Raw genomic sequence first — 26,552 nt, forward strand, 5'->3', positions numbered from 1 at the left:
TATGTTTCATGATTTATCCCTAAGTATTTCATGTGTCAAATACTATTTACCGCTTTAATAAAATACAGTGGGGTGGGGGTAATTTGAATCCTGCATTCTTTCTCCTACCTTACAAAAAACTTTCCTCTAAACGTGGTGCTCCGAGCTTCACAGACCCCTGTGTGAGTCAGGCCTGAAGGACCCTGATCTTTGGTGCTGGCTGCTGCCTACTTCTCCATCTCTGTCCCTGCCACTCACCCAACCAGTCCTGAGCTCCTCAATTCCTCCAAAGCACCTCTGCAGCATCAGCACATACTGGAAACACCCCCATGTTCCTCGAGGAAGAAAAACGTTTCCCCGTTAGAGGGCTCAAATGATACCTCAGGAGCCTTCCCAGAGGCTGCAAGAGTTTGGCCCTTTCTTCTTGCTGACTCCAGAGTGCCTTGCTCCGCGCTTTGGGTACACGGCGGGCGTGTCTAATCGCTCATTTCTGCGCCAGCCCTGCCCTAGACTCAGAGTCCCCAAAGGCCAGTCCTGTTTTCTGTTCACCTCTGCGGCCCTAGGGCCTAACACAGCGACTCTCAGCAAAGCTTCTCCTAACGCACGTAAAACAGTCCCAGGGCAGGAGGAATGTGAGGAGACGGTCAAGGACGGAGATGGGAAGGGGAGCAAGTCAGGATTTAGAGACCCCATATTGAAGACACAAGAGAACGCAACAGGGAACGCGCTCCTTCATGCCATATACTCCTCTCTCACACTCAGAGAACCACTATTTGAAGCGAAAAAAAAAAAGTTGCCAAGCTTTATTTAGGTTGTATTGGTTAACATATCTAGCCCTATATCCCACCCACCCTGTGCAGCCCCCGAGTAAACTCAGCTACCCTCCCCTCCAGTCTCATTTCTTGTCCTCCTCCTTCTTTTCCTTCTTGCCGTCCTTGGTGGCCTGGGAGGCCAGGGAGCCCATGGCATTTCGAATGGCCTCATTGTTGGGGTCCACACCTGGAAGGTTCTCTAGGACACTCTGCAGGAATTCAGGGTCCTGCATCACGTCGTAATCATCCTCCTCCTGAAAAAGGGCAGTGTCAGCTTGGGGCGGGGGTGGCGGGGAGCACGCTGCTGCCTGTGCCCGTCTCTCCACAGTCTGGGGGTGGGGGCCACCTCTGGCCGAAGGTAGGAGGGAGGATTCAGGAAAACACCCAGTATCTACATATAGTATGAACGCAAACACATGTCACCGGCCAAACAGAGGAGAAACCTGAGAGCTTTGCTTCCTGAGCTCGAAGGGTAAAAACATGCAATCACTTTTAGGTTTCCTGCTACCACACACCCATTCCTCCATTTTCTTTTTCCTAGACCTTCTTTTCACTCTCCTGGGAAGATAACATCCTAGAGAACTGTCCGGCCTGCTCCCACCAGCAGGGAGGAAAATTACAGAGTGCTAGGACCCTTCTCCAACCCCGACCACTAGCATGCCTTAGCAAGGTTACACGCAAGAAATGCTTATCCATGTATTTGTTTCCGTGTGCTCCTCAAAGAGCTCACCTCTAAGCCCAAAAAGAGGAACTGTCCCAGGCCTAGAGAGCCGAGGATCTGAGCACGGGGGGTGTTCAACGTGATGAGCTCACCTTGGCGGGCTCAGATGTGTCCATGGCTGAACTGGCATCAATGTCAGATGATTCTGCCTGGCCAAACTCTGAGGAAAAGAGGTCAGTCTGTTCAGTTCCATTTCCCCACCCCAACCTCTCCATCCGAAAACCACCGCCCAGGCCTGGCTCACCTGCGCCCTGCAGGGACATCTGCATGGCATAAGCGATCTGCTCTTCCTCAGTCATGCTGCTTAGGTCAGGGAGCCCGGTGCGGCTGAACTCCTGCTGGCCGATGGTCATTTTCAGCAGGGCGTCGTCTGAGTCTGGGAAGGGAAGACAGTGGCAGGATGGAACTGGTGCCATATACCACACAGACCCACCCCCAAAGCACTCCCTCAGCCCACATATTCCCATATGGCCCGACCCCTCACTCCCATGGGGCACCCCGCAGTCCCGGGACTTCAGATTCCACCTCTTTCACCTTCAGTCCCAGTCGGAGTAATCCCAGCCTCAGCAGCGGAGGCTGCGGCTGCCCGACGGGCCTCCTCCTCCTGCCGTTGCCGCTGCTCTTCCATAGACACGCGAAGGGCCTGGCGGAGGACAGGGCAAGGTCAGATGTCCTCCCACCTCCCTCCCTCGTGGGGAAGTCAGCTGAGGGGGGGCAAAGGAGCACGAGGGGCACCTTCTGGTTTATGCCTATGGAAAAGCCGGAGAGGTGATACAGGAAACAAGGGCTTGGGAGAAGCCTGGGTGTGATCAGGAGAAGCGAACACAGTCTGACACTGTTGCCCTTAGAGGTCAGACAGAATTATGCAGCAGAGGGACAAAAAGGGGGTCTGGGAAAAGGAGCAGGTGCTTAGGACTGTTAGCCCTCCAGGAGCTATGTGGCGTGTGGGTGTGTCAGTAGAGGACAAAGGAGGACCCCTGGGCTCTACCTGAGGTCAACGTTTGCTCACCAGGGCCAGCTCAGGATCAGCACTGGGATCCACTCCAAATTCAAAGTCACTGGCACCAAGACCCAGCATGGCACCGCCTTCCCCAGCCAGAATCGGAGAACTGATGAGGGCATCAGCAAGGCTGGGCCCAGGGGGCACTGTCACCAGGTGAGAACCAGTTCCATCTTTGCCATTCAACGTGTTCACAAAGGCTGTCAGCTTTTCCGTGTTCACTTCCTGGGGAGGAGAGAACAGGAGACTCTCCTTGCTGCCCGCTTGCTCCCCATTCCCCGCCATCTCAGTCCTCGTCTGCAGCTACTCTCCCACAGCACAGGCACCCTCTGGGGAAGACTCTTCTCAGTCTACAACCAAATCAAGTCGATGCCCCCCAACTAGTCCTTACTCACCTCTTCCCCAAAATTGATAATGTCGACATTTACTTTCTCCTTCTTGAGGCGTTTTGCCAGTTTCACCAGCTGGGAAGAAGGGGAGATACATGAGGAAATCCGTCCCGCACCAAGAGGGGAAGTGACACCCCTCACAAAAGCACACAGAACTCTGCTGACCTCCCCAAGGCCCCCAGTAGAAACACTGAATTCTGCATATCCACCTTTCCCCCAAGTGATGAGCCCACCGCCTCTCCAGGCTCCAAAGGCTGAAAGACCCATTCCAAACACTGTCCACCCAATCCCCCCTGCCACTTGGACTCACATCCTTCTCGTTGTCCTCCACAGGGCTCCCCACAAAGGCAATGATGCGCATCTTGTGATTCTTGCCCTGTCGGTGCTTCAAAGCCAACTTGTAAAGGAAGAGGAAGTTCTGTCAGCCAGAGCAATCACGGAGCTCTGTCCTCTGTCACTCGGTTGTTTTTTTCTTACGGTTCCTACGTACCTCAAGTTTACCATCATGCTCCCACAAGGTCTACACCCTTTCCTTCACTCTCCCATTCTTGTGATTCATCCCACCATATCCTTCCTACTCCTTTCTCTAGGCCAGCTCTCTTCCCCTGCTCTGATTCTGGCTCAAGCTTCCAGGGGCGAAGTGAACAACGCTGGAGGCAGAACCTCAGAGCAAGGAGGAAATCAAAGGGATCCAGGACTCACATGGGCCACTCGGATGCCAGTGCAGAAGGTGATCTTGCCCTTGGGTTGGACAGTATGAAGCTTGGACAGGATGCGGCCGGTGTCAGGGGTGAGTGTGGTCAGTACTTCACAGTCACTGGGATATGGGGAAAGCATTTCCATGATTTCAGGTCAAAACAAGTGTCTCTAAACTATGTTTGACCCCTCTTTTCTTTAGAGAACTTGAAAAATAACTGTAATCTCTATTTTTCTTTAACATCTAAAAGTTGTCAAGGCAAGGAATAACAAGTTATAATTATATGAGATGTGAATGTTATCTTATTGCTACAAAAGGGTAGCAACCTGGACACCATAGTGGGTGACATGTGGGAACTCCCACCCACCTGCCAAACCCCCCCCTCCTCTGTCCACGTACTTGGCCAGTGTGATGAGGCCCACGTTGTTCTCAGGGTTGCTGCGGGTCTTGGAATGACATACTATGTTGACAGCGTCCTGTTGGGCCTGCAGCCGGGTGGGTAAGAAGTCCCCATTCCGCATATACTCGCTGTTGTCCACGCTACCGATTAGGAGTGAAGGAGAGAAAAGACATTGTATAGGATCCCAGGCATCCTCTCCAGTTTCCGGGACCTCCACCTCCTCCCTCCTTCAATACATCTCCTGTGAGAGGAATTGTGGGGTATAAGAGTAGCTCTCAGTCTCTGTGGAACTCAAAATCACCTCCAGCCTTTTCTTTTAATATATAGCTGACCCGGCCAAAACTCAAACTTAATGACTCAAAATGAGAAAAAAAGGGAGAAAAAAAATTTAAATCTATACTCCACAAGTGATTCTGATAAGCACCAAAGGTTGCAATCTACTGATATATCACAATCGCCTTTTTATAAGGTGCACGTTAAGTGTTATTGAATATTGTCAAGAATGAATATTCTAAGTCTGCCATTAAAATGGGAGTATTCTAAAGGTAAGAAATGAAGAAGGCAACTTAAAAATACTTATAAAATAACACACTCGGCAGCACTGAGTGCAGGAAAGTACAATGTAGTCATATGATTCGATGTGTAACACCTGGACTGAACTGCAAAAATGACGTCTCATGAATTTGGAGTGTCACCTCTTTTATCCCAACAACTTTTCATAATCTACCAGAATCCAGATCATATGAACTACAAGCTCCAACTTCCTAGAGACCAGGGGTCCTCAAACATTTTAAACAGGGGGGCCAGTTCACTGTCCCTCAGACCGTTGGAGGGCCGGACTATAGTTTAAAAAAAACTATGAACAAATTTCTATGCACACTGCACATATCTTATTTTGAAGTAAAAAAACAAAACGGCAAAAACACCCGCATGTGGCCCGCGGGCCATAGTTTGAGGATGCCTGCTAGAGACCAAAAGAAGGCAGATAAGGGAAGCAAGCCCCAGAACAGCATCAATTCTTAGAACTCTAACAATCGCCCGGGTGGAGTGGCTCAGTGGTTGAGCATCGACCTACGAACCAGCAGATTACAGTTCGATTCCCAGTAGGGGCATATGCCTGGATTATGGGCTCGATCCCCAGTATGGGGTGTGCAGGAGGCAGCTGATCCATGATTCTCATCATTGATGTTTCTATCTCTCTCTCCCTTCCTCTCTGAAATCAATAAAATTAAAAATAAAATAACTCTAACAATCAACGATCCCATCCGTGTTAATGAAGGAAGCTGTGTCCTAGATAAGACACCTCATTTCTATTGCTGAGCAAAATATGGACTAGGCAATTTTCTTCTTTAGTATCCTTTGCCTGGCAATATATACAAACAAAAAATGATGAAGAGAGGTAATTAAGTAGCTACTGGAAGGTTAAGTGGAACAGAAGTAAAGGGCAGTCAGTGTTCTTCAGGCACAGGTTCAAATCCCCATTCTGCTACTTGCTAATTCTGTGATCCTGAAGAAGTTACTTAATTTCTCTAAGGTCCACTTATTTCATGTATAAAATGGGTTTTATTGTACCAACCCTATAGGACTGCTATGAGGATTAAATGCATGGAAAGAATTAGCACAATACCCAACAGTAAGCATGAAACACAGACTCAATCTTATACTGGAAACTCAATCTATATAAAGGACGTCAAGGGCTGACTCTACTGACCATGTATTATTATTCCTTTTATTATTCCCCAATACACTGTTTCTGGTTATTCCCCCAACAGGGAAGTAACTGCCTCTCTAGCTTAAAGTACAGTGATGAGTCCAAATATAAAATAAAAAAACCATGCCAAAACCGGTTTGGCTCAGTGGATAGAGCGTTGGCCTGCGGACTCAAGGGTCCCAGGTTCGATTCCGGTCAAGGGCATCTACCTTGGTTGCGGGCACATACCCAGTGCGGGGTGTGCAAGAGGCAGCTGATCGATGTTTCTCATCGATGTTTCTAACTCTCTATCCCTCTCTCTTCCTCTCTGTAAAAAATCAATAAAATATAAAAAAATAATAATAATAATAAAATAAAATAAAAAAAGCAAACAAACAATGAAGGCTTTGAGGATCATCCAGATGGAATAGTTACTAAGTATAAGGACTGTGGGCAAGACCAACAAATGGATGAAAGCTGGAAGAAAGGCGTCAAAATAAGAAAAGGGCGTTTGAGGGGTAGTGAAGAACATGGTAGCAGTTCTCACACTTTGTTGTGTATCAGAACCACTGGAAGGGTGATGGCAGTGGGGTGGTGTTAAAAACACAGATGCCTTAACATCTAGCTATGTATGCATTCCAAAAAATCACATTGCTTAGTTTTCCCAATTTTGAACTTTATATGAATGGGATAATATATGTGCTTCTTGTGACTACTTTTGCTCAACAGTAATTTTTCCCATCAAAAATTCATATCAAAATAGTATTATCCAGCTATTCCATAAAAGTTTTCAAAAAAAAAAAAAAAAAGAATACACATGCCTGGACTTTCCTGGCAGATTGAGAATAGAGTCAAACAGTAGCAATTTTAAATAAACTCCTCCTGAGAATTCTTAGAAAGCAAAGCATGAGGGGCCCCCCCACACACACACAAACAAAAGGAGTAGGGGTGGCTCTCATCATTATTCTGTGACTGAGCTATTTCAATGGGCCACCAATAAGCCAAATCTTTTCTCCTGTACCAAACCGGGTCATTATTAAATGACATTTTGTGTACTTCTCTGCCTCCACCATCCTCAGAACTCTTCCAACAGTCCTCTATGGAAGGGTACAGGACAGAGTTCAAGCACCCTCAATCTGACATTTGTGGTCTTCTACGTGGGCCCAGCTACCTTTCAAAAAGAAAAGGAGCTACTTCACACCAACAACCTGATAAGGAAGTCACACTAGTCAATTTCCTAATCCCTAAACCAGGAGCATTTACATCTCTGCAGCTTTATGCCCTGCCCCCCTCTTCTTCCCAGCATTTATCTAAGTCCCTTCAGGGTCCCTCTTCCTTAAGGACTCCTCAAGTACCAGTGCTTTACTTTTTACAGAAAACCAGCACCTACATTTTACCTAACTGTGCTCTATTATCCCCATTTTATAGATAGATTTACTACATTCTCAAGAACATGCAGCTTGTAAATAACAAAGCAGCTTGTAAATAACATCCACCTTTTTTTTTTTTTTTAACACTGAGAAGTACTATTGATCTGAAATTCTACTTTAACTGGGCATCCTACATTTTATCTGGCAATGCTATCCTCTCCCCCAAAAGAAAACCCTGTCTCATCCAAGTGACGATCTGTGCGTGTTTATGTGCTATTCTGTATTCTATTCTATGCTCACACTTAGGAGAAACTCTTGAAACCTTGCAAAAGTGTGTCCTGGCTTCTAATCCAACGCAATACATACTGGGACTGGCTCACCTTTAAATCTTGGCTGCACCACTAAGTTAGCTGCGTGACTGTGGGTAAATCATTCAAAAGTGCTGAGACTGAGTCTCCTCACCTGTAACTCCAAGTGTTTGAGGTGTAAGTGAGATAAAGTCTGTTAATGCCTGCCACATAGAAAGCACTCTACCAACAGCACCCCTGAAGACGACACAGGGGAAGGTCACGGAGTTACAGACGCGTGAACGGGCCGGGGAAGGGACCTATCACCTCTTCCTCACATCTGCCAGGAGGAGAAGGGGAGAGGAGGGCAGAAGACGACCACGAAGAGTCTGAGCAGCATGACTCTGACCAGAGACAGACCAGGGGCTGGTCTAGAGACGACGACGCTGGGATAGAGAAAGGCAGCAGGGACCGGGCGGTCAATGGCTCTCCGCGGGGTGAGGGTTAGCCTGGGGTACCCAGGCCCGTCCTCCTTTCCGGGGCCCGGGATGACTCAGGGAGTCCATGAGCGCCTTCCCTCCCGGCCCACGGTCGCGTCTCGCCCACCAGCCCCGCGCCCCTATCCCCGGCCCCCCCGGCCTCCACGCGCCCCGACCCAGCCCCGCCCCTCGCGAAGCCCCTAAGTTGTTACTCACCAAACCATAGTGCTTTCCAACACCATCTTGCCACCTTCCTCCCTCCCAGACCCGGTCTCCTGGACCTCCTAGCACCGACTCCTCCAATTGGCCCAGCACTCACAACCAATCCCAGACCGCGGCTCGGCCAGCTGGTTCCGCCTCCACCCCGCGCGGCGTTCTGGGAGTTGTAGGCGCAGCCAAAATAAAAGGGATGTGAGCGAGGCGGGGTGGCTGAAGTAACACAGAAAAGGTTACTACCCACCATTCGAGTTCTCTGGTGGAGTTCCCTGCTGGGGGGAGTCTAAGAGAAGCTGTGGAGGAACCTTTGAAAGTGCTCGTGGATGTGTAGGCTCCAGCGCCCGTCATTTTCAAAAAGGGGTGGGATCACTTTTTTTCAGCTTCCACTGTTTCCCACAGCACTTTGTTCATCTAACTATTAAACCCTTATCCCTCTGAATTGCATTTATTTGTGATTTCTCTCTCTCCCATTTTAAGATAACTCTTTTTTTAAAAAATATACGTTATTGATTTTTTACAGAGAGGAATAGAGAGTTAGAAACATCAATCAGCTGCCTCCTGCACACCCCCTACTGGGGATGTGCCCCCAACCAAGGTACATGCCCTTGACTGGAATCCCCCAGGCCGACGCTCTAACCACTGAGCCAAATCAGTCAGGAAATCTGTCTCTCCCATTTTATTAGGGCAGGAAACATGTCAATCATTGCAATCTCTGAGCCCAGTACAGAGCCTGACACATGGTAGGAGCCCAGGAAAAGTTTGACAAATCAGTAATTTTAACAAATCTCCCAAAGAATAGGAGACAAAACCAGTAAACCATTTTGATTTGTTAATCAAGAGTAACATTTAAAAATGTTTTGGATTGCCTTCCACCACTCACACACGTCTGGAAATCCCAGGTGTCTATCTCGGAGGGAAGAGGGAAAGAAGGAAGGGACCAATCATGGCAACAGAACACCAAACTTGGAAACAGGCGAGAGGAGTGTTGTAGATATTACCTAGATATTGGTAAAGTTTCAATGGATATGTTCAAAAGTTTACTGGTAACCATCACAGATTGTATAAGAGTAAAATCTCCATATCACTAGAGGAGGGGAAAGACAGACAGTAAACTAATAAGTAAATATAGTTAAATAATGGTAAGCACTGCAGAGAAAAATAAACTGGGGTGGTTCTAAGCGTATAAATAGGATATTAGGGAGCCTTACATTTGAATAGACACCTGAAGGGTACCTGGGAGAAAGCGCAAGTGCAAATGCCCTGAATCAGGAGTGTCCTTTAAGCTCAAGGAGACCAGTAGAGGCTGGAGGAGAGGGAGAGGCAGAACGAGGATAAATAAAGCCAGAAAATATAGGGAGTTCAGAGGCTAGCTCACGTATAGCCTCATGGATCAAGGACTCTGAGCTAAGGAGCTGTTGGAAAGTTTTCAGCAGAGGATTGATAGACTCTGACTTAATGTTTTAACAGGACAGCTGTGGCTGTTAATGCATTGAGAAAAGATTACAGAAGGAGATAGATCAGTTAGGAGACTACAATAATCTGATGATATGATGGTGGCTTATTGGGATGTGGAAATTGTGACATATAGTTGGAGTTGGAGTATATTGTGAGATACAAAACTGATAGAATTTCCCAATGGGTTTGATGAAGGATATAAGGGAAGGGATTATCAAGTAAGACACCAGAATTGTTTCTAAGCATGTTATTGTACAAAACAACATGAGATTAAATCAAGCGTAAGAAAAAATGGTGCAATCAAAAGACTCAGTAAACAGGAGATGTATGAGGCTGCTGCTAGCATAACACAGAATACTGTTTTATTTTATTTTTATTTTTAAACATATTTTTATTGATTTCAGAGAAGAAGGGAGAGGGAGAGAGAGATAGAAACATCAATGATAAGAATCATTGATCGGCTGCCTCCTGCACACCCCCTACTAGGGATCGAGCCTGCAACCCAGGCATATGCCCTTGACCGGGATGGAACCTGGGACCCTTTAGTCCATAGGCTGTCACTCTATCCCCTGAGCCAAACAGCCAGGGCCAGAATACTGTTTTATAGCAAACTTTTTTTTTTTATATAATTCTGGCAATTTCTTTTTTTTTAAATATATTTTTATTGATTTTTTTTACAGAGAGGAAGGGAGAGGGATATAGTGTTAGAAACATCAATGAGAAACATTGATCAGCTGCCTCCTGCACACCCCCTACTGGGGATGTGCCTACAACCAAGGTATATGCACTTGACCGGAATTGAACCTGGGACCCTTCAGTCTGCAGGCCAATGCTCTATCCACTGAGCCAAACCTGTTAGGGCTATAGCAAACTTTTTGTTGTTGTTAATCCTCACCCAAGGATATTTTTTCCATTAATTTTTTAAAAAGAGAGTGGAAGGGAGTGGGAGAGTTGGGAGAGAAAGAGAAACATTAATGAGAGAGAGAGAGAGAGAGAGAGAGAGAGAGAGAGAGAGAGAGAGAAAGAGATTGATTGCCTCCCTCACATAGCCTACCAAGGCTGGGTATCAAACCTGCAACCCTTCAGTGCTCGGGCTGATGCTCTAACCACTTAGCAACACAAGCCAGGGCTATCTCAAACTTTTTTGAATAAGTACAGTACACTCTAAAATAACAATACAAAGTATACTAAGTACATAAGCCAATAACAGCTGTTTATCACTATCCAACATTATGGAATGTACATAATTGTATGTGCTATACTTTTACCCGACAGCACAGGTTTGTTTATACCAGCATCACCACAAACATGTGAGTAATGTGTTGCACTATGGCATTATGATGGCTATGATGTCACTAGGCAATAGGAATTTTTAGCTCCATTATAATCCATCCCATGGGGCCACCTTTATTTATGCAGTCTGTCATTGACTGAAAATGTTATGTGGCACAGGACTGTATTTATAAAAATTCATTTGTAAGACCACTGGCTAACTTTGACCACTAACTGGATATTTTTATTAAGAAGTTATTAATATTTTAAGGTGTAATAATGTTGTTTTTAAAAAGTCCTTATCTCTTGAGTTATATGTTGAAATATTTATGGATGAAAATATATGATGTCTTGGATTTATTTTTAACTTAGTTCTTTGGAGTTGCAGAGATAAAGTTGGGAAGGGCTAGGTGGAAAGTATAGATGAGACAGATTGGTCTTATACCGATATTGATGGAAGTTGGGTGATGGGAACATGATAGTTCATCATCATTTTTATTTGGAAATTTCCATAATAAAAATAATTGTACAGCCCTAGCCAGTTTGGCTCAATGGACAAAGCGTTGGCCTGTGGACTGAAGGGTCCCAGGTTCAATTTTGGTCAAGGGCACATGCCTGGGTTGTGGGTTCGATTGACTCCCAGTGTGGAGCGTGCAGGAGGCAGCCGATCAAATATTCTCTCTCGTCATTGATGTGTGTTTCTCTCTCTCTCCCTCTCCCTTCCTCTCTGAAATCAATAAAAAGGTATTTTAAAAAATAAAAAATAATAATTTTACAGGAGATATTGACCTGCTTCTTGTGTCCTTGAAAAACTAAAGGATAAACAGTTTAATTTGGAATCTATTTTAACTGGCAAATCTTTTACTTAAAAAAAGTGAATGAGCCCTAGCCTGTTTGGCTCACTGGATAGAGCATCGGCCTGCAGACTGAAGGGTCCCAAGATCGATTCTGATCAAGGACACATGCCCGGGTTGCGGGCTCGATCCCCAGTAGGGGGGCGTTCAGGAGGCAGTCAAGCAATAATTCCCTCTCATCATTGATGTTTCTATCTCTCCCTCGCCCTTCCTCTCTGAATGAGACTACTCCGGTGAATAGTTTTCAGAATAGCTGAGATAGTTTAAGAGTAAAACATTAGACCATGATTTCGTGTTTTTTTATATACATATTTTATTGATTTTTACAGAGAGGAAGGGAGAGGGATAGAGTCAGAAACATCGATGAGAGAGAAACATCGATCAGCTGCCTCCTGCACACTCCCTACTGGAGATGTGCCCGCAACCAAGGTACATGCCCTTGACCGGAATCGAACCTGGGACCTTTCAGTCCGCAGGCCGACGCTCTATCCACTGAGCCAAACCGATTTCGGCTGATTTCGTTTTTTATTTCCCTTTTAGTTGTAGACGTTTTAATTAGTAGGCCCTGCTTGAATCTGAATAGATTGCAGCGGACAGCTATAGAATTAGTAGTAGCTGCCGCTCACCACTAGAGGCACATGCTGATCATAAGAGGGTTCCTTCTGCACTCACCAGCTGCATGAACATGAGGAGGAGGGAATGGCAAGGCTAGCAGAAAGACCATTTGTGCCTAAAATATGTTCGGATTCAATTCCTATTAGGGAAAGTTTTCTCCTTATCCAGCTTAAAGGAGGGCTCAGTCTGGGGCTTAGACTCCAAGAATCCCACCGCCCAGCCTCACAGGCACAGCAGGTCAATGAGTTTGGGGGTCCTGAGTTGACTTGACAGTAATCTCAACTTTCTGCATCCTAAATATAGATAAGCCTGGCCGGTGTGGCTCAGTGGTTGAGCCTCGACCTATGAACCAGGAGGTCATGATTTCATTCCTATCAGGGCATATGCTGGGGTTGCAGGCACCACGGGCTCTACCTTGTTCTCTAAAACAGACCCTTCTCATACCTTCAGGCCCTTGTGTTCCAGTGAACCTTGCCCAACACTTCTAGCCCACAGTAACCTCTAATTGTCTCCCATCTTTATGCTCTGTATCATTCAGAGTACTGAAACCCTTAACTAGATCATATCTAACATGTTTTGGTGTACGTGTGTGTGCGCTCTCCTCCTGGACACTGTCAACTCTTGAAGGTCAATTACTTCTTTTGACTTCCAACTGCCCATGCATTGCTCAATAGCTGCATAAATATTTGTAGAATAAGATAGATTGTGGTATGAAAAAGAGCAATATTTAGTTAACTTGATTTTCTCTAAAACTACGCCACCAATATGCCCTGGAATGAACACTCCCCCTTTTTGTCTAGTTCCCATGACAGTAAAAGAGCCTGGCCTGGCTAACATGGCTCAGTGGTTGAGCGTCAACCTATGAACCAGGTCACAGTTGAATTACCAGGTTACAGGTGATCCCATGTGGGGCGTGCAGGAGGCAGCCAATCAATGATTCTCTCTCATTGATATTTCTCTCTCCCTCTTTGAAATCAATAAAAATATATTTTAAAACAAGCTTAAGCACAACAGGAAAACAGAGGTGAGGGAAGCAGTCTTTATGTTTTTCTAAGACTGACAACCTAAGGCAGTGATTTTTTTCAACTGGTGTGCTGCAAGAATTTTTAAAACATGCCCTGGCTGGTGTTGCACGGTGGTTAGAGCACCACCGAAGGGTCATGGGTTGATTCCCAGTCAAGGGCATGTCCCGAGATTGCAGGTTCCCAGGCCCCAATAGGAGCCCATAGGGAAAGGCACCAATTGATGTCTCTCTCATCGATGTTTCTCTCTCCACCCCGCCTCCCTTTCATTCTCTAAAAAAAAATAAAAAATAATAATAAATGGAAAATTATCCTTTGAAGATTAACAAAAAAAAAAAAAAAGAATTTTTAAAACATGTAGTACCTGACTAGTCAGGGCACTGACCTCTTTTCCCTTAGATTGTCAAATAAAAAAATGACAACAGCCAACACAATAGTCACCCAGTGTGAATGCCCTGTCTTGAACTATATATATAGGCCTTATAATAGAGTTGCATCGTATTGGTCATATCACATAATAAGGCTGTGTCTGATTGGTTAGTTCTTGGTACCATAAACCCTGCTTATATACAAGTAAGTATAAGCACCTGATTTTTTAAAGTCACTTTGGAGCAAAAAGGGTAGGTAAATAATATTTTTTTGTGTGTAAATCAATAAAAATTATTCCTAATTTTTGTCAGATCAGCAAAAAAAGTAGAATGTATTTTTGATATGCCACAGATTTTAGTAATTAACTTATATGTGCCAGGAGATGAAAAGGTTGAAAATTGCTGCTCTAGGGCCATGTCGAGGGAAAGGGGGGAATCCTAGGACCAACCAATCTCAAGCTGGCTTTTCCCAATGTCCCTCTTATTTCCTCGGAAACCTGAGGAAGATTTTGAGCTTTGGATTCCCAATTCCCTCAGTTAAAGTGGGTTGCAAACAAGGCAACAGACCTACATAATTCCCTTCAGATTCATTCACAGCTTTTCCTTGTCAAGTTTAAATTAAGATGAAGGGGGCTCTAACTGGTCTGGCTCAGTGGATAGAGCGTTGGCCTTCGGACTGAAGAGTCCCGGGTTCAATCCTGGTCAAGGGCACATGCCTGGGTTGTGGGCTCGATCCCCAGTGGGGGGTGTGCAGGAGGCAGCCAATCAATGATTCTCTCATCATAGATGTTTCTCTCTTTCCTTCTCCCTTCCTCTCTGAAATCAATAAAAATATATTTATATTTAAAGGAAAAAGATGAAGGGGTGGCTGGAAGGGAGTGAAGCCATTTCTCTCAGCCTGAGTTAGACTGAGGCTGGAAAGGATGCAGCATTTGTTCAAGGCAACATGAACAGAACTTGAGCTTGCGTGGGGGGCTCAAGTTTTGAGCAGATGGTATACAAAGAAGAAACAACAGATCTAAATAAGTGTTGAAAGTTTAATACATTAAAACCATAGTTATCACTTACATTGCATTTGCCATTTCTGAACAATACAAAGTAGAGGCAAATAGTGACACTTCATAAAAATGTTCATTCCCATTCCCTTCCCTAAGACTCAGCCTCCCTTGAATATTCCCTCCCACCCCCTACAGAACTTTGTCCTGAATAAAACATTTAAATACATCATAAATAGTAAATTATGAAAAAACAAACAAACAGGAAGAATTCTTTCTTTCCTTCTTGTAAAAAAGAACATGGCAGCAAAGAGAGGCAGCCAGAATCTGGCTGAGGGTGTCTAATATAGACAGTTATTCGGGGTGTGGGCTAACCTACTATCAAGGTGGGGTGGGATGAAGAGGATAGTCTGGGAATTCAACAATCTGCCTGAGATGCCAGGCCCCTTCTCCTCACAGGAGTAGGAGGATCAGATGGAGAACTGCAACTCTTGGAGATGGGGAGGAGAGGGATTACACAGCCCCCATTCCCAACTTTTCTGCATGAAGAGAGGGGCAGGCCACGTGGCACAGCAGTGGCCTCACCGAGGCAAGAATCTGCTGGCTCCCATGAGTTTGAGATATTCCCTAGCTTCATAGATATGGGCTGCCTGTTACACAGACACAGGTGACCCTCTCTCCACCTCAGCCCCACAAACAGCATAATACTGTGAGAAAAGGTGGGAAGAATAAGGAAGAAATCTCCTTTGGAGAAGGATCTAAAATTCATTTGATGTCTTCATATTTAGAAAAAACAACCAGAATACATTTCAAATTACAAAACAGTAATAATCATTATGGCCCGGCAGTGAGTAGGATCATGCCTAAGAAGAGCCCTGATCTCCTAGCCCATGACTGCCCCACTGTTTTAACAAAAGGGGTAAAGATTACCCCAGGCCCCACTCTCTCCATTCCTTTAGCCTTAAGAAATTCATCAAGAGAGGAGGAGTTAAAGAGGAGCTGCTCCAGGCAGAGCAATCACCACTCTTCTGTTTCTCAAACACCAAGGCTCTCCAGAGGGAACCCTATGAATAGGCATCTCTCCAACACTTTTGGAGTTTTGATCTGAACTGTCTGGCTAAAAATTGTGTGCTGTGCGTTATTTTTTCTTTCCCTTTTTAAGGAAAAAAAAGAAGGTTGGAAGGTGGTTAAACATCCTCACTCCCCCAAAAACCTTTACAAAGCTTACAGGGGTCTCCTTATAGAGAGAAGGAGCTATGATAAGGATAATGTGCCAGCCAGTCTGTCCTGAGGAAATTGCGAGTCCAGCTCCTGGTGAAAGGTAGATGAGAGGGAAGAAAACCACCAAGTCCAGCAACCCCACCTGCAGCAGGAAGAACGGGTGTTTGAAAACAATTCAATTGTAGAAGCCAAAGTTGGCCAGCTAAAAACTCGTGCCACCCAACTCGGGAGTGGAGAGGAAGCTGGTTCCTCAATTGTCCAAGGCAATAATGCCCATTCATGAGGAAGGGGAAGGAGAAGCTGTTCTTCAGAAAGGAGCTGGAGAGCTACCCTGGCCTCCATTATACTCCTTTTTTGATGACCAAGAAGAAAACTCAGCATTACTGGGGCAATGGCTGACATCTTGATATCAGAGAGACAGAATCTTGTTCCAGGTCTTCTGAGGTTTTCTGCTCACTGAAAGAGAAAGGATGTCAAGTTAAGAATGAGGAGTATGAAATAAGGAGGAAGGAAAGAAACTCAAGATAAGTTCAACCTGCCTGGCAGAGTTAGTAAGTTTTCTTCTATTTCAGCCTCCATTTCCAAGTACAGGGTACCAAAATCAAAATTTTAAAAAGCAAGGTTTAGGGGGCACCCAGTCCTTCTAACTTTGCCAATTAACACCTTGCTCCACACTCCATCAGTACATCCTCTTTATACCCTTCAAAGCATTCACCTCCCCCACATCCCAGACACTCACATGGGTGAACTCTGACTCTTCAATTTCAAGCTTTTCCAAGAGGGTTGCACTAACAGGTGGGGAAAAAACAGAGGTAGAGAGGAGAAGAATTAGAAGATAAAAAAGAAAAAGAACTGTCCTCTCAAGCCTATTCTCCATAATGTACTTCACAATTAATTCAGGATTCAGAAAGAAGGGGCTAAAAAGCTACTAGATTTAGAAACATTATTTTAATTAACTATTTAGTTTCTGGAAACTATGAAATATTTCCTAATACCCTCTTCTTCTGTCTTCAATACCCAGGTATGGTAGGCACCCAAAGATCACTGCTGCCTGATATTCATGCCATTGTGTAACTCTCTCCTCTTGAGTGTGGGCTGGATTTGGTGATTTTCTCCTAGTGAACAGAATCTAGCACAGGTGATAGGATGCCGATTCGGAGGTTAGGTTACAAAAAGTCTATATAGCTTCCTTTTGGGTACATGCTCTCTGACTTGTTTGCTCTGGGGAAAACCAGTTGCCATGCTGTGGAGCTGTCCTATGAAGAGGACCATGTGATAAGATACTGAATCCTGCAAACAACTACATAAGCTTGGAAACTGATCCTCCCCTGAGTAAGCCTTCAGATGAGACCACTGCCCTGGCTAACAGCTTGACTATAACATCCTGAGAGACCTTAAGCCAGACACCCAGCCAAGCCACACCTAGATTCTTAAGCTACATAAGATATGAGACAATAAATCTTTGTTGTTTTTAGCTGCTAAGTTTTGGGGTAATTTGTCATACAACAATAGATAATAATACACCTAGAAATGAAGTGCTGCTGTAAGAAAAATCTAAAATGTGGAAGTGGTTTTGGAAGAAGGAAGTGAGCTTCAAGGAGAGTTTTAGTGAAAGTTTAAAAGTGCCCTAAATATACTATAGAATTTTGGATTTTAAGTGAGTTGCCAGTGACAGCTGAAAGGAAAGTGAGAAAAAATACTCGTATTAGAAAATGAAAGGGGATCCTTATAATATAATGTAACCAAGTTTAGCAACAATGTCATCTGCAGTTATATGGAAAGTAGAATATGTGCCTAATACTGGATGATCTTGTTATGAGATTTCTAAAGCATAGTGCTACCTGATTTCTACTCTTTTGTTGTTGTTTTTTTGTTAATCCTCACTCGAGGAATTTTTCCATTGCTTTTTAGAGACAGTGGAAGGGAGGGAGGGAAAGAGGGAGACATGGATTGGAGACACAAGCCTTGAGTCCCAACGGGGCAAGGGATCAAACCTGCAACCCAGGTACATGCGTTTGACCGGGAATCAAACCTGAGACCCTTCCACGTGCGGCTGATGCTCTAACCCAGGGCCTGATTTCTTCTCAATGCTTATAGTAAAATCTGAGAGAATAATAATAAATTAAGGGAAGGATTATTAAACAAAAAGCCAGGACTTGACGATCGTTTTGAAAAGTCTGAGCCTCTCTAGATAGTAAACACTGCTAAAATTAAGATGCGTCTACAGCCCTGGACGGTGTGATCAGTGGTTAGAGTGTCAGCCTGTGCATGGAAGGGTTACAGGTTCAATCCCCAGCCCCTGGTCACCTGGGGAGCATGGAGGAGGCAACCAACTGATCGGTGTCTCTCTCTCTCTCTCTCCCCTTTTCCCTTTCTCCCTTATACTGTCTCTAAAAATCAATGGAAAAAATACCCTCCAGAGAGGATTAAAAAAAAAAAAGAAATGGTTTCAGAGTAAAGCTAAAATCCAAGGCAATATCAGGAAAAAGTGGTCTAAAGTTGAAGCCAAGGGTATGGACTACAAAATAATTTTTTAAATTAATTTATTTTTAATCCTCACCCAGTGATATGTTTTTATTGATTTCGGAGGGAGGGAGAGGGAAGGAGAGGGAGAGAGATAATGAAAAACACTGATGTGAAAAACAGTGACTGGTTGCCTCCGATACAGGCCCCAACCAGGTATGTGCCCTGACCGGAAATTGAACCTGTGACCCCTGCAGTGCACGGGATGCTCCAACCAACTGAACCACAGTGGGCAGGGTTGTAAAATGTTTTTTTAAGGCCACAGAAAAATCAAAGTTGATGCTTCAGAGCACTATTCAGTCATAAATAAAAGGCCATTCAAAACATTCAAAAAGATTAAGGGTATACCTTACAGATCCTCTCAACAACAAGATCTCTAAGAAGCAAAGGGGTTATCTCAGTTCATTTATTTGTAGCCTGGCTGATGTGGCTCAGTGGTTGAGCGTTGACCTATGAACCAGGAAGTTGTGGTTCAATTCCCAGTCAGGGCACATACCCAGGTTGCGGGCTAGATCCCCAGTACGGGGCATGCAGAGGCAGCTGATCAATGATTTTTTTTTCTCTTCATCACTGATGTTTCTCCCTCCCCCCACCCCCCCTCTCTCCCCCCTCCTTCCTCTCTGAAATCAATAAATATATGTATATAAAAGAAGGTACTTATAGGTGAGGTTTTTGTCTAATGGAGTAAACCCAAATGACATTCACAGGAAGCCCACATAATCTTTGAGAGAATTATCAGTAGAAACATCACCAGCTGAGACTGAAAACAACAAAAAGCAATGCAAAATGGAAAAGGACCACTGGATCCCCCAAATTCTACTGGCAAGGAGGAGGCTGAGAAAACTAACTCAGCTGCAAACACATTCTAGTGTTTAGGAACACTCAGAAGGCAAAACCGAGAGTCCAAAAGATAGAGCCGAAAATCATGGAGGATTATTCCCAAGCTTTGAGACCTGACAAAGAAACTCCAATATTTGCTGTATTTTAGGTAGCTATGAATCAGTGATTCCTCTGTGCCTCAAATCCTCAATCTGTTTGTACAGGAATGTGTATATGGGTCACCTAACATCTGTCTCACCACTGTACACTGGGTGGGTGGTGAGATGATAGCTTGTCTCTTAATTTCACAGGTCCACAGATTGGGAGGGTCAGCACACAAGGAGCAATACCTGGGAAGCTCATTCAAACATGGAGCGAATTTAGATAACAAAATTCTGGACTTTGAGCTGATGCTATAATGGGATGAAACTTTTGGAGACCAGGAGGGGTAATGAATTTTGCACTGGAGGGATTTGAGTCACTAGAGATCAGAGGGTGGACTGTAATAGGTGACTTTTTTTTTTTTTAAATATGTTTTATTGATTTTTTTACAGAGAGGAAAGGAGAGGGATAGAGAGTTAGAAACATCGATGAGAGAGAAACATCGATCAGCTGCCTCCTGCACACCCTCTACTGGGGATGTGCCTGCAACCAAGGTACATGCCCTTAACTGGAATCAAACCTGGGACCCTTCAGTCCGCAGGCCGACACTCTATCCACTGAGCCAAACCGGTTAGGGCAATAGGTGACTCTTAAGATGGCTCCCAGTGAGTCCTGCCTTCCTGGTATTCACGCTCTTGTGTTATTCTTTCCTCGAGTACGGGTTAGATTTAGTGAACAGAATGGAGTGCAGGTAGGAGGATGTCAATTCTGAGATTAGATGACAGAAAGAATGTGGCTTCTGCTTAGGTGCATGCACTCTGAGGGAAGCCAGATATCTGAGTTGTCCTATGAAGAAGCCCATGTGATCAAGAACCGAGGGAGGCCCTAGCCAACAGCCAACAACTAAGGCTCTCAGTCCAGCAACCCACAAAGAACTGAATCCTGCCCCAAACCATATAAATGAACTTAGAAGTGAGCCTTCAGAAGAGACCCTAGCCCTAGCCAACAGCTTGACCACCACCTCATGAAAAACCTATAGCCAGAGGACACAGCTAAGCTGCACCTAAATTCCAGACCCCCAGAAACTGTAACATACATTTTTTTATTTTAAGCCACTAAGTTTTGGGATAATTTATTATGTTGTAACAGATAATTAACACACCAGGTAACAAAATTGAATGACAATCTTTACACTGGATTATTCTGAAAGATTGTTCACCGTCTTCACTGTCCAGGAATCTCTCCAACCTTACATCCTACGCGGAGAACTCACTTATCTCACCAGGAGATGCAGGGCTCGCTGGGGTATTCTTACTGATTATCAGAAAAGCCTGCACACAGCTTTCCCCGCCCACAAAGATACAGAGATGTTGGCACACGTTTCCAAATCCTAACGATGAACACTAAGGAAGGTGAACCTGAAAAAACCTAGTGAAGAGCAAAAGACAATGATCTTTGTAAAAAACAGTTATGGAAGTTCCCAAGGACCTGAAGAGAGAGATAAGATTACAGAGAAAGGGGCCAAGGAACCAACCTTGTAGATAACATTTGCAAAGTCTCTCCAACTACAGGTGAAAAGCAGGGGTCAGGAATAGTCGAGACCTCACTGATTTTCTCCAAAGGTGGAGTCTGAGGTAAAACATCAGGACGACCGAAGTGGACGCCTGGAAAAAAGAAAGGGGAAGAAAATCAATAAATAAAAAAGAAGAAAAAATGGGGTGGGGGAAATACAGGGAAAATTATGTAGCAACTTGGCTTTTCCTGGACAGGAATAGGAAGCAAAGGTCCTAAGCAAACAAGGACTCGGAAGGAAGGGAAGGAGTGCCCAATCACATGGGAACCCCAGCCCTGGCGCTGACCTGGCTCCACTTCCGCCTTTGTTGTCACTTGTGCCTTGTGTTCCCCAGAGACCGATGGCTGGTAAGTAACGCAGGAGTTGCCGCTGGGGCCTCCTCGCCGAGAGAAAGATGAGCCAGATCGAAACTTTTTGGAAGGAGAGGGCTTCACTTCAAAAGGGAAAGAGAGAGCCTACTTAGCACCCCCCCTCAGAAACCATCACCAAGACATAGGCACAAATTGCTAGCATCCCCAACACAAACACAAAGTTGTTTTTCTGCAAAGCAGGAAGAAGGGTTAATATCAACAAAGATGGGCTCCATGAACTACTTTTTAGAGGAAGGGGCATCTCAGTTCACTTCACTTTGGAAACAAGAGGGGAACCTAGAAAAAGGAGACACATACATCTCTCACCCCCTCCTACAAGTGACCTCAATGGCTTAGCTTTCACCTGATGAGATGTTCTTTATTCCAGCGGTCGCCAACTGGTGGTCCATGGACCACTGGTGATCCGTGAGGTCTGAAAGGTTGGCGACCGCTGCTGTATTCTGTAACACCATTCTTTAATAGTATCCTTCAGTTAAAGCTGGCAAAGATGACCCTTCACTCTATATCCTTGAAGTACTTATGCACACGGCACTATGATCACACTCGACACTTGTTTATGCATCCCTTTGAAAAGACTGTAAAAGGATTTCCCCATATTTCTTAAGCTCTGACTCACTGAGGGATGCCTGTGATGAGGAGGTGGGAAGGAGGAGCTGGAATTTACCAGTGGCAGCAGCATGAAAGGTTTGAAAAGAACATTGGTACTTCCCTATCAAAAAAGTTGAGGGAAGAAAGTAAGAACACCCGTTAAGCGACATCAGTAAATGCTTCTCCAACCATTTGAATTCAGTCTGAGAACTCCGTGGCATTGGATTTATAAACAGAAAATAGAACACTGGTAATATCCTTGCCTACCTCTGTGCCATAGAAGTCTGACTCTGCCTAGCTCGGCCTGTGACATGGACCCTACACCCACACTACATATTTTTTGAAATCCCGCCAATTTCCAAAAAAATGCCCCTCACCTCAATGACACATGTAGGGAGAGCCAGGGGGAAAGCAGCGAGCAACTTGGAAACGACTGGAACAGACAGAGTGACTGACATAAAGACAGGCAGCAGCTATCATGGAATGTGGGAAGAGCAGGAGGCCTCTGGCTTTGGCAGTTCCCTGACAGAAGTGTCCTGCCCCTCATCTCTTGAAGGGAGCCACTGGGGGTTCATCTGGTAGAAGCCACTTACAGGGGATCTTCTTGAACACTGTGTTGCACATGAAGCGCTGGAACCGTTCAGCGTAGAAGCCTGGGCGATGCACCGATACGGTGTCCTGCAGAGCAGAAGAGATGGCTGCAGAGTTAAGAGACGGAGGAGGTCCAGAAAAAGAACCTCTAGTCCAAGGGCCACTTTCCCTAGGCTCAGACCCTAGTAGAAGGGTAAAACCCACAAATAAAATGAGATAAGAAACTGAGGGGGGTGAATCAGAAATGAGGGAGGCAGAAGGAGAGCCTTTAGCTAATTGCTACTCACCCCATCATGTACCAGTGCTTTCCAAGAGTGCTCCAATTTCTTAACAAACCTGCCAAAGAAAATGTGTATTATGTATACATGACCTTATACTTTTTTATTTTAGGGAGTTCGAGTCAATGGTAATAGAAAAACTTAAAAAGACAGAGGCTGGGAAAGCAGTCCCACTAATATACTGGCTTTCCAAAAACATAGACACAGTAGTACTTATTCAGTATGGAGATCAAAGATGTTTCTAGGTGGTCAATTATCCCAAGAGAAAGGGTAGCTAATATGTCTCTGGCAAGTCAGGGACAAGAATATTTATTGTAAAAGAACAGCTAGAAAAATAAATGGGCAAGCCTTTGAGAGGGGTTAAAATTGGATAATATTCTGAATCTGTAAAGCAAGCACTGTCCAGTCCTTACTAGTACCTGAAACCTTACAGAAGCAAAATTGGGGTATCATACAGGGTGTCCCAAAAAGACGTATGTACACTTTAACAGCTGATAGCTCAATTTTGAAAATGAAATATCCTATCTAATAAAATAGTAATATGCAAATTAACCATCACTCTGCTATACCCACAAGCCACGCCCACCAGCCAATCAGGAGCGAATATGCAAATTAACACAACCAAGATGGCTGCGGCCATGGAGAGAGCAGGAGGGAGGCTTGGGTTTCCCCGGCAAAGGAGGAAGCCAAGCTTTCCGCACACCCTGGTCGGCCCAGGCCTCCACTTAAGGCTACAAAGTTTTAATTATAGAAGATAAATAAATCCCAACAGAAATGGCTGCTGCCACGGAGCGAGCAGAAGGCTTGGTTCCGCTCCAGGCTACAAAGTTTCAATTGTAGAAGATAAATAAATCCCAGATACCAGGGCCTCTGCTTGGGTCGCTGGGGGGCGTGGCTGGCCTGCAAACCACCACAGGCCCCTCACCCAAGCCTCCCCACGCCCCAAGGGAACCCCCACCCTGATCCGGGACACCCTTCAGGGAAAACCAGCTGGGCCCCACCCATGCACCAGGCCTCTATCCTATCTAATAAAAGAGTAATATGCAGATTGACCATCACTCCAACACACAAAATGGCTGCCCCCATGTGGTCAAAGATCCTGCCCCCATGTGGACACAAGATGACCACCACAAGATGGCCAGCAAGGGAGGGCAGTTGGGAGGGACCAGGCCTGCAAGGGAGGGCAGTTGGGGGTGATCAAGCCTGCAGGGGAGGGCAGTTAGGGGTGACCAGGCCGGCAGAGGAGGGAAGTTGGGGGCAAACAGGCTGGCAGGGGAGCAGTTAGACATCAATCAGGCTGGCAGGGGAGTGGTTAGGGGGTGATCAGGCTGGCAGGCAGAAGCGGTTAGGGGCAATCAGGAAGGCAGGCAGGCGAGCAGTTGGGAGCCAGCAGTCCTGGATTGTGAGAGGGATGTCCGACTGCCCGTTTAGGCCCGATCCCAGTGGGCAGTCGGACATCCCTCGAGGGGTCCCAGATTGGAGAGGGTGCAGGCTGGGCTGAGGGACACCCCCCCATGCACGAATTTCGTGCACCGGGCCTCTAGTATTTTAATAAACACTGTCTTTGTAATTCAAAATATGTGTATATATATATATATTTTTGGACACACTGTATTTCTAGCATTTCCCTCTCCATCACTTCACTGCCTCTTAGTTCCACAGACCAATTAATAGTTTTCACAGAACACAGTGACCCTCTTGTTATTCCTCCATGGAAAGGGGGAACATGTTTCCTGCTGTAACCCAATGTGGAGCATGACTCACCTCACAGGTTTTTCACAGAGTCAGACAAATGGTATATTTTACCCTGGTGCTTCCCAGAACTGACTCAGCTTTCCACAGAGGTGGTGGGTAAAGAAGCCAAAAAGACAGGCAAAAATCAAGAAAATAAATCACTACTTGACACCCAATGAGATAAGCAGCCAGATTATAACTCGATGCTCTTGTGTCAGGAAGAATTTAGTGAAAAACCCATCTTCAAAAGAAATGAGGGGTTATCTGCATCCACTTTGCCCCCTAATTTGGAATTCTTGTGTTTCTCACCTGTAAGACTGCAGAATGTCAATGATCCCGATATAAAGCAGCAGCCTTTCCCCTTTACTATTCCGGGCAGGGATGCCACCCATACTGAGGAAGACAAAAGGGAAAGAGAAAGAAAATCCTTTGGCTAGCAGGTAACTAAACATAACTGTCCTATCTTCCACAAACTGGGAAAGAGTAAGAGATTTCCTCTGACCCGACCTCTGGAGTATGTATTGTAACCTCATCCTCTCCAAATCTCGCTAGCCTGCCTCTCCCACCCCAATTCTACCAAAGAGAATCTAAAATCACCTACAATTTTGGAAATATTTACCCAATTAACTCTAAACTCCTTCCATCAGTACTTTCATAGTTACTAGTAAATCTATGCCCACTGAGACACTCTTCTTGAATGATATAAAAGGATACCTCAAAACCAAAACCAACTAAAAAACATCTCTGGTCCCTTCAGTAACTACACATCCTTGACAGATACATTATGGTAAGAAGATGGAAATAAGTCTAATAAATTGCTTTTTATGAAATTCCAGTATCATTTGCAGATGTGTCTAAGACTCTGAATGAACTTTTAAAAAAGAAGTCTTTTAATTTTGAATAGCTTTCCTTCCCAAGTGTACTACAAATCCCAAATTCAAGATATCATCCTTTCCTTATAGATTCTTAAGAAAGCTCATTGTAGGCCCTGGCTAGGTAGCACAGTTGGTTAAAGCATCATCCCAATACGCCAAGGTTCGATCCCTGGTAGGGCACATATAAGAATCAAACAATGAATACATGAATAAGTGGAACAACAAATTGATGTCCTTCTCTTTTCTTTCTTTAAAATCAATAAATTTAAAATATATTTTTATTGATTTTAGACAGAGAAGAAGGAAGAGGGAGGGAGGGAAGGAGAAGGAGAAAGAGAGAGAGAGAGAGAAACACTGATTCGGCTGCCTCTTGCATACCCCCTACAGAAGATTGCAACCCAGGCACATGCTCTGACCAGGAATCGAACCAGCAACCACTTGGTGCATAGGACAACACCCAACCAACTTCGCCACGGGGCCAGGGCTAAAATCAGTAAATTAAAAAAAAAAAAGCCGTAGCTGGTTTTGCTCAGTGGATAGAGCAATGGCCTTCGGACTGGAGGGTCCAGGTTCGATTCTCAGTTAAGGGCCCATGCCTAGGTTGCAGGACGGATCCACAGTTGGGGTGTGCAGGAGGTAGCCAACCAGTGATTCTCTCTCATCATCGATGTTTCTCTCTCTCTCCCCCTCTCCAAAATCAATAAAAATATATTTTACAAAATTTAAAACAAAAAGAAAGCTCATTCTATAGTCTGTAAACATTAACGTTGTTGGCTTAACTGCTGAATCAAGGCTACTCCTTCGCAGAAGCTGCATCCCTTCCTGAAGAAGAAATGCTATTAGCCTATGCTCTCCTTCCTGATGACCCTGAGCCCACTCACTGGTCTTCAGTCTCCATGGTGCCGCCTCGCCGAGCCTCGCCCTGGATAGATTCCATGGCTGTGGAATAGAGAGCCTTTTGGGGAGCTGGTTTGCGTGTATCAATTGAGTATAGTGTTTCATGGCCTGAGGGTTCTCGTTGTGCGTGATCTATGTTATGGATTGACATCAGGAGGCTATAATCCATTATCTTGAAACTCTGCAGCACCTAATGGAAGGAAATAACATGATCTGAGCCTTGGGTGGCATGAGAAGTTTTTTCAGGATCTCACAGCTTTTCTGGTCCAATTATTCTTGATAGTGAACCTCTAGGGCTAACCATAGAATTATTCTTTCCTTCTCCTCATCCTTGGAGAAAAGCATATCAGCCTCCTCTT

The 26,552-nt window shown here is 45.0% G+C and overlaps 2 protein-coding genes across 7 annotated transcripts in view; both read right to left on the bottom strand.

The window, feature by feature from the left end:
- Positions 1–822: 822 nt before the first annotated feature.
- PSMD4 (proteasome 26S subunit ubiquitin receptor, non-ATPase 4) lies at positions 823–8,128 on the bottom strand. 2 transcript variants are annotated; one of them, XM_079761697.1, is made up of 10 exons: positions 8,041–8,128; positions 3,998–4,138; positions 3,604–3,718; positions 3,212–3,298; positions 2,908–2,976; positions 2,522–2,737; positions 2,038–2,155; positions 1,757–1,888; positions 1,605–1,672; positions 823–1,045 (listed from the first exon to the last, which is right to left on the bottom strand). In XM_079761697.1, the coding sequence occupies exons 1-10, from the start codon at positions 8,064–8,066 to the stop codon at positions 875–877; spliced, it is 1,143 nt and encodes a 380-aa protein (XP_079617823.1). In that variant the 5' UTR covers positions 8,067–8,128; the 3' UTR covers positions 823–874. The 2 variants fall into 2 exon arrangements, with proteins under 2 accessions (XP_079617823.1, XP_079617824.1); XM_079761698.1 differs by having other exon boundaries at positions 824–1,045; positions 2,047–2,155.
- Positions 8,129–14,645: 6,517 nt separating this feature from the next.
- PIP5K1A (phosphatidylinositol-4-phosphate 5-kinase type 1 alpha) overlaps positions 14,646–26,552 on the bottom strand; it is a 39,911-nt gene continuing 28,004 nt past the window's right edge. Inside the window, exons 8-15 of one of the 5 annotated variants that reach the window (XM_079760627.1) lie at positions 26,178–26,383; positions 24,731–24,814; positions 22,697–22,745; positions 22,412–22,496; positions 21,146–21,292; positions 20,821–20,950; positions 16,582–16,630; positions 14,646–16,298 (exon numbers count right to left, since the gene is read on the bottom strand). In XM_079760627.1, the coding sequence (XP_079616753.1) occupies positions 16,296–16,298; positions 16,582–16,630; positions 20,821–20,950; positions 21,146–21,292; positions 22,412–22,496; positions 22,697–22,745; positions 24,731–24,814; positions 26,178–26,383 (753 nt within the window). In that variant the 3' untranslated portion in view covers positions 14,646–16,295. The remainder of the gene's footprint in view (positions 16,299–16,581; positions 16,631–20,820; positions 20,951–21,145; positions 21,293–22,411; positions 22,497–22,696; positions 22,746–24,730; positions 24,815–26,177; positions 26,384–26,552) is intronic. The other 4 variants (XM_079760629.1, XM_079760626.1, XM_079760630.1 and 1 more) reach the window with 4 other exon arrangements.

This window comes from Cnephaeus nilssonii (assembly GCF_951640355.1).
Source record: "Cnephaeus nilssonii genome assembly, chromosome: 21".
Taxonomy (NCBI): domain Eukaryota; kingdom Metazoa; phylum Chordata; class Mammalia; order Chiroptera; family Vespertilionidae; genus Cnephaeus; species Cnephaeus nilssonii.